Source organism: Galeopterus variegatus, unplaced genomic scaffold (assembly GCF_000696425.1).
Source record: "Galeopterus variegatus unplaced genomic scaffold, G_variegatus-3.0.2 Scaffold13921, whole genome shotgun sequence".
Classification (NCBI taxonomy): Eukaryota; Metazoa; Chordata; class Mammalia; order Dermoptera; family Cynocephalidae; genus Galeopterus; species Galeopterus variegatus.
The window spans coordinates 13,291-21,056 of record NW_007740032.1 but is presented as its reverse complement, the minus strand read 5'-3'; the positions used below and the strand labels follow the sequence as shown (position 1 = coordinate 21,056).

Genomic DNA, 7,766 nt, shown 5'->3' with positions numbered 1-7,766 from the left:
ATAACCTCCTCCATGGACAGCAATCAGTGCTTAGGCAGAATTGGCGAGTCTGTCTGTTGGGACGCCCCGATCGCTATCGCCCCAGTAGGGGGAAAGCCTGGCCCCTGCCCCTGCAAAAGCCATGAATTCCACTCTACTGTACATACAGCTTGTTATTCCACCTACCAGCTATGCCTCTCAGGGAATAAACGTGGTGGCAGACAGCCAGCCGGAGCCGGGGGTCTTTTGGACTCCAACATCGCGGTGGCATCCTGCCCCACCAATGTAAAATCAGGGGACGACATGTGCTGGGATCAGGTGGCACCCCTTGGGATGTCTGATGGAGGTGGTCCCCAGGATCAAACCCGGACGATATACAAACAATTGCCAACACTATCCTGGATCTCCAATCCCAATTGGATTCGTTGGCCGGGGTCGTACTACAAAATAGAAGAGGGTTAGATCTTTTAAAAGGGGGGCTTTTGTTTGTTCTTGCAGGAGGAATGCTGCTTCTATGCTAATCGCTCAGGCATCGTCCAAGACAAAATCAAAAAACTTCAAGAAGACTTGGAAAAAAGACGACGGGACCTCCAAAATAATTTCCTTTGGACGGGTTTCAATGGGCTTCTTCCCTATCTCCTGCCTTTCTTAGGACCTATGCTCCTTCTTCTACTGCTACCCTGCATACTTAATGAATGTTCAAGTTCATTACCAAAGGTTGGCGATGCCAGAAACAGATGTGTACGATCAATAATGTACACCCCCTCCTCCCCCTGGCAGTGTGGTGCCCACTGGGTAAGACCTTGACGTAAAAGGCAACCTAAGACAGGGGCCACACCCCTAACTGCCCATCTGGCTATACGGTACTCAATGACGGGTAAGACCCTCCAAGCAAGGGCAACCTAAGACAGGGGCCGTATCCTTTTTAAACCTGGCTGTGTGATACTCAACGACGGGTAAGACCTTTAAATAAAGGCAACCTAAGACAGAGGTCACACCCTGGTTTACAAAAACAAAAGGGGGAGATGTTGGGCTACGCCCGGGCCGCCAGCCATTTTGTGAAAGTACCTCAGCCATTTTAAACTTGCTTCGGGCTGATTCTGGGAAACCGAAACCTAAGCGGAGAACTCAAAACTTAAAAGAACTAACTTCCGGGGTACGGTGACTCTGCACTTTTTTCCCGCCTGCCCTGTCCTCACCCCTCCTCCCGGGTAGCAGTGTGTCAACTCCCTATTGGATAAGAGCTCCCCCGCCCCTGGTACCTTATAAAAACCCCTGCTTGCTGTAATAAACAGAGTTCCGGCTTTGACCGCTCTCCTGGCTCGGTGTTCTTTCTTTGTCCCCGGGGCCGAAGCGCAGAGGGGATCGGGCCTGCGACACTCATCATCCCACTCAGCAGCACAAGAGGTTACCGCCGGTTGGTCCAGGGTCCCTTCCCGCCCTGTGTTGTTGGTCCCCAGTGGCGAGGAACCAACAGGGTTAGGTTTAGGGTTAGGTATTAGGGTTAGGTCCAAGCCCAGGCTTAGGTCTAGGGCCACGGTTAGTTTCTGGATTTGGGGCAGGTACAGGGTCAGGGTCAGCGCCAGAGCCAGGGCCAGGGCCAGGATTAGGGCCAGGGTTGGGGCCAGGGCAAGGGCGAGGTTTAGCACCAGGTCCATGGCCATGTTTAGCGCCAGGTCCAGGGCCAGGGCCAGGGTCAGGATTAGGGCCAGGGCCAGGGCCCGGTATAGTACCAGGTCCATGGCCAGGTTTAGCGCCAGGGCCAGGGCCAGGGCCAAGGTTAAAGTTAGGTTTAGGGTCAGGGCTAGGGCCAGGGCCCAGCCCTGGGTTAGGGCCAGGTTTAGGACAAGGGCCAGGGCCAGTTTTAGGGCCAGGTCCATGGCCAGGTTTAGCGCCAGGTCTAGGGCCAGGGCCAGGGTTACAGTTGGGGCCAGGGATAGGGTTAGGTTTAGGGCCAGGGCGAGGGCCAGGTTTAGGGCCAGGGCCAGGGCCAGGGCCAGGGTTAGTTTTAGGGCCAGGACCAAGGCCAGGGCCATGTGTAGGGCCAGGTCTAGGACCAGAATTATGGCCAGGGCCAGGGCCTGTGTAAGGTTTAAGGCCAGGGTTAAGGTGACGGTTAGGGCCAGGATTAGGGCTAAGATTAGGGTCAGGTTTAGTGTCAGGTCCAGGGCCAGGGCCAGGTTTAGAGCCAGAGTTAGTTTTAGGGCCAGGGCCAGGGTTAGGTTTAGGGTTAGGGCCAGGGTTAGGTTCAGCTTTGGGTTTAGGGCCAGGGCCAGGGTGAGGCCAGAGTTGGGGCCAGGATTAGGGCCAGGTCAAGGACCAGGGCCAGGGTTAGGGTTAGGGTCAGGGTTAGGGAGAGGGCTAGGGCCAGGATTAGGGTCAGGGCCAGGGCCAGGGCCAGTGTCAGGATTAGGGCCAGGGTTAGGAAGAGGGCTAGGGCCAGGATTAGGGTCAGGTTTAGGGTCAGGGCCAGGGGCAGGGCCTGGGCCTGTGTTAGGGCCAGGTTTAGTTTTAGGGCTAGGGTTAGGGTGAGGGTTAGGGTTAAGTTTAGGTCTAGGGCCAGTAGTAGGGCCACAGCTACAGCCAGTTTTAGGACCAGGTTTAGGGCCAGGGCCAGTGCCAGGGTCTGGTTCAGGGTCAAGGTCAGTGTCAGGGTGATGATCAGGCTCAGGTCCAGTGTCAGGGCCAGTGTCAGGGTCAACATTAGCATCAGTTTTAGTATCAGGGTTAGTGTAAGTGTAGGGTAATGGCCAGGGCCAGGTTTAGGGCCATGGCCCGGGCCAGGGCCAGGGTTAGGGTTAGGGTTTGGGTTAAGTTTAGGTTTACGGTAAGGGCCAGGTTTAGGGCAAGTGGTAGGGCCAGGTTTAGGGCCAGTTTTAGGGTCAGGATTAGCATTAGGGTCAGGTTAAGGTTAGGGCCAGTGTTAGGGTTAGGGTTAGGGTTATGGTTAGGTTTCGGTCTAGGGCCAGGGGTAGCGCCAGGGTTAGGGTCAGGGTTAGGATCCGTGTTAGGGTAATGGGCAGGGCCAGGATTAGGGCCAGGTTTAGGATTAGGGCCAGGTTTAGGGGCAGGACAAGGGTCTGGTTTAGGGCATGGGCCAGGGCCATGGTTAGGGCAAGAGCCAAGGCTAAGGTTAGGGCCAGGGTTTGGGCTAGGGCCAGGGCCATGGCCAGGGTCAGGGTCAGGGTTAGGACCAGGGTTAGGGTCAGGGTCAGGGCCAGGGCCAGGGCCAGGGTTAGGGTTAAGTCCAGGGCCAGGTTTAGCGCCAGGGCCAGGGCCAGGGCCAGGGTTAGGGCCAGGGCCAGGGCCAGGTCCATGGCCAGGTTTAGTGCCAGGTCCAGGGCCAGGGCCATGGTTAGTGTTAGGTCCAGGTTTAGGGTTAGGTTTAGGGTCAGGGCCATGGTCAGGGCCCGCATCTTGGTTAGGGCCAGGTTTAGGGAGAGGACCAGGGCCAGGTTTAGCGCCAGGGCCAGGGCCAGGGCCAGGACCAGGTTCATGGCCAGGTTTAGCGCCAGGTCCAGGGCCAGGGCTAATTTTAGGGCCAGGATTAGGGCTAGGCCCAGGGCCATGGCCAGGGACAGGGTTAGGGTTAGGTCCAGGGCCAGGGCCATGGTTAGTGTTAGGTCCAGGTTTAGGGTTAGGTTTAGGGTCAGGGCCATGGTCAGGGCCCGGATCTTGGTTAGGGCCAGGTTTAGGGAGAGGACCAGGGCCAGGTTTAGCGCCAGGGCCAGGGCCAGGGCCAGGACCACGTTCATGGCCAGGTTTAGCGCCAGGTCCAGGGCCAGGGCTAATTTTAGGGCCAGGATTAGGGCTAGGCCCAGGGCCATGGCCAGGGACAGGGTTAGGGTTAGGTCCAGGGCCAGGGCCAGTGTTAGGGTTAGGGCCAGGGTTAGGGTTAGGTTTAGGGTCAGGGCCAGGGCCAGGGCCCGGGCCTGGGTTAGGGCCAGTTTAGGGAGAGGGCCAGGGCCAGGTCCAGGGTTAGGGTTAGGTCCAGGGCCAGATTTAGCGACAGGGCCAGGGCCACGGCGAGGTTTAGAGCCAGGGCCAAGGCCAGGTTTAGGGCCAGGTCCATGGCAACATTAAGTGCCAGGTCCAGGGCCACATCCAGGGCCAGAGCTAGGGCCAGGGTTAGGGTTAGTTTTAGTGTCAGGGCCAGGGCCAGGGCCCGGGTCTGGGTTAGGGCCAGGTTTAGGGAGGGGCCAGGGCCAGGGCCAGGTTTCAGGCCAGGGTTAGGGCCAGGGCAAGTTCCAGGGCCAGGGCCAGGTCCATGGCCAGGTTTAGCGCCAGGTCCAGGGCCAGGGCCATGGTTAGGGTTAGGGCCAGTGTAAGGGTTAGGGTTAGGGTTAGATTGAGGGCCAGTTCTAGGGCCAGGGTTAGGGCCAGGGTTATGGCCAGGGTTAAGTCCAGGATTAGGGTCAAGATTAGTGTCAGGGCCAGGGCCCGGGCCTGGGTTAGGGCCAGGTTTAGGTTTAGGGTTAGGTTTATGGTTAGGGATAGGTTTAGGTTTAGGGTTAGGGTTAGGGTTAGCTCTAAGGTTGGGTTAGGATTAGGGCTTGGGTTACAGCCAGGGTTAGGGCCAGGATTAGGTTCAGGTTTAGGGCCAGGTCCAGGGCCACTGGCAGGGTTATGGTTTGGTCCAGGTTTAGGGCCAGGGCCAGGGCCAAGTTTGGGGCCAGGTCCATGGCCAGGTTTACCGGCAGGTCCAGGGCCAGGGCCAGGGCCAGGTTTAAGGTCAGGTCCATGTCGAGGTTTAGTGCCATGTCCAGGGCCAGGCCCCACGTTAGGGTTAGGGCCAGGGTTAGGGTGAGGTTTAGGGTTAGGGTTAGGTTTAGGTCTAGTGCCTGGTGTGGGGCCAGTGCTACAGCCAGTTTTACGGCCAGGGGTAGGCCCAGGATTAGGGCCAGGTATAGGGCCAGGGCCAGGTTCTGGTTCAGGGCTAGGTCTAGGGTCATGTTCAAGGTCCAGGTGAGGGTGACGACCAGGCTCAGGTCCAGTGTCAGTGCCAGTGTCAGGGTCAACGTTAGCATCAGTTTTAGTGTCAGGGTTAGTGTAAGTGTTAGGGTTATGGCCATGGCCAGGTTTAGGGGCAGGTCCAGGGTTAGAGCCAGCGTTAGGGCCAGGAATAGGGCCAGGTTTAGGGCCAGGGTTAGTGTTAGGGCCAGTAAGGTCAGGGTTAGGGCCAGGATTAGGGTCAGGGTTATTGTCAGGGCCAGGGGCAGTGCCAGTGCCAGGGATATGGTTAGGGTTAGGTTTAGTGTTAGGGTTAGGGTTAGCTCCAGGTCCAGGGTTAGGTTTAAGATTTCGGTCGGGGTCAGGGTCAGGGCCAGTGTCAGTGCCAGGGCCAGGGCCAGTGTCAGGATTAGGGCCAGGTTTAGGGGCAGGTCCATGGCCAGGTTTAGCGCCAGGTCCAGGGCCAGGGCCAAGGGCCAGGATTAGAGTCAGGGTTAGTGTCAGGGCCAGGTCCAGGGCCAGATTTATGACCAGAGTTATTTTTAGGGCCAGGGCCAGTGACAGTGCCAGGGATACATTTAGGGTTAGGGTTAGGTTTAGGGTTAGGGCAGGGTCATGGCCAGGGCCAGTGCCAGGTTTAGGGCCAGGGCCAGGACCAGGGCCACGGTTAGGGTTAGGGCCAGGGTTAGTGGTAGGTTTGGGCTTAGTGTTAGGGTTAGTGTTAGTGTTAGGGTGAGTGGGTTGGGGTTAGGTTTAGGGTTAGGTTTAGGTCTAGGGCCAGGGGTAGGGCCAGTGTTATGGCCAGGGTTAGGATCAGAGTTAGGGTAATGGCCAGGGCCAGGTTTAAGGCCAGGGCCAGGGACAGTGTTAGTGCCTGGGCCAGGGCCAGGCCTAGGGCCATGGCCATGACCAGGGTTAGGGTTAGGGTTTGGGTTAAGTTTAGGTTTACGGTAAGGGCCAGGTCCAAGGCCACGGTTACGACCAGGGCCAGGACTAAGTTTAGGGCCAGGGTTAGGGCTAGGGCCAGGGCCAGGGCCAGGGTTAGGGCCAGGGTTAGTGTTAGTGCCATGTTTAGGGCCAGTACTAGGGCCAGAATTATGGCCAGGGCCAGGGCCTGGGTTAGGTTTAGGGCCAGGGTTAGGACCAGGGTTATGGACAGGGTAAAGGACAGGATTAGGGTCAGGGCCAGGGCCAGGTCCTGGGCCTGGTTTAGGACCAGGTCTAGGGCCAGGTCCAGGGCCAGGTTTAGAACCAGGGCCAGGGCCAGTTTTAGGGCCAGGTCCATGGCCAGGTTTAGCGCCAGGTCCAGGTCCAGGGCCATGGTTAGGGTTAGGGCCAGTGTAAGGGTTAGGGTTAGGGTTAGGTTGAGGGCCAGGTTTAGGGCCAGGTCCAGGGCCAGGGCCCGTGACAGGTTTAGGGTTAGGGCCAGTGTTAGGGTTAGGTTTAGGGTTAGGGCCAGGGCCACGGTCCGGGCCTGGGTTAGGGCCAGGTTTAGGGAGAGGCCCAGGGCCAGGTTTAGTGCCAGGGCCAGGGCCAGGCCCAGGGCCAGGGTTAGGGCCAGGGCCAAGGCCAGGTCCAGGTCCACGACCAGGGCCATAGTTACTGTTAGGGCCAGGGTAAGGGTTAGGTTTAGGGTTAGGGTTAGGTTTAGTGCCAGGGCCAGGGCCAGGGCCAGTGCCAGGGTCTTGGTCCGGGCTAGGTCCAAGGTCACGGTCAAGGTCATGGTCAGGGTGACGAACAGGCTAAGGTCCAGTGTCAGTGGCAGTGTCAGGGTCAAAGTTAGCATCAGTTTTAGTGTCAGGGTTAGTGTAAGTGTTAGGGTTATGGCCAGAGCCAGGCTTAGGGCCAGGTCCAGTGTTAGAGCGAGTGTTAGGGCCAAGACTAGGGCCAGGGCCAGGGTTAGGGCCAGGGCCAGGGCCAAGTTTAGGGCCAGGTTTAGTGCCAGGGTTAGTGTTAGTGCCAGTACGGTCAGGGTTAGGGCCAGGATTAGGGTCAGTTTTACTGTCAGGGCCAGGGCCATTGCCATTGCCATGGATATGGTTAGGGTTAGATTTAGGGTTAGGTTTAGGGTTAGGGTTAGGGTTAGGTCCAGGCCCAGGGTTAGGTCCAGGGCCAGGGTTAGGTTTAGGATTTGTGGCAGGGTCAGGGTCACGGTCAGGACCAGGTTTAGGGCCAGGTCTAGGGCCAGAATTATGGCCAGGGCCAGGTTTTGCGTTAGGTTTAGGGCCAGGGTTAAGGTCAGGGTTAGGTCCCGGGCCAGTGTTAGGTTTAGGATTGGGGTCAGGGTCAAGGTCAGGACCAGGTTTAGGGCCAGGATCAGCACCAGGGCCTGGTTTAGGGCCAAGTTTAGGTTTAGGGCTAGGGCCAGTGTTACGGATAGGTTTAGGGTTAGGGTTAGGGTTAAGGTTGGGTTAGGGTTAGGGCCAGGTTTACGGCCAGTATTAGGGCCACTATTACGGTCAGGTTTAGGGTCTATCTCAGGGCCAGTAACCGGGCCTAGGTTAGGGCCAGGTTTAGGGCCAGGTCCATGGCCAGGTTTAGGGCCAGGTCCATGGCCAGGGCAGGGATTAGGGTTAGGGCCAGGGCCAGGGCCAGATTTAGGGCCAGGTCTAGGGCCAGAATTATGGCCAGGGCCAGGGCCTGGGTTAGGTTTAGAGCCAGGATTAAGGTCATGGTTAGGGCCAGGGCCAGGGTTAGTGTTAGGATTTGGGTCAGGGTCAGGGTCACATTCAGGGTCAGGGCCAGGATCAGTGCCAGGGCCAGGCCCAGGGTCAGGATTAGGGCCAGGGTTAGGTCCATGGTTAGGTCCATGTTTAATGCCAGGGCCAGTGTTAGGT

The 7,766-nt window shown here is 58.0% G+C and overlaps 1 protein-coding gene across 1 annotated transcript; it reads left to right on the top strand.

The window, feature by feature from the left end:
• Positions 1-849: 849 nt before the first annotated feature.
• On the top strand, positions 850-6,528 carry PHGR1 (proline/histidine/glycine-rich 1). Its single transcript, XM_008563534.1, has 3 exons — positions 850-856; positions 1,650-1,769; positions 6,413-6,528. The coding sequence occupies exons 1-3, from the start codon at positions 850-852 to the stop codon at positions 6,526-6,528; spliced, it is 243 nt and encodes an 80-aa protein (XP_008561756.1).
• Positions 6,529-7,766: the final 1,238 nt, after the last annotated feature.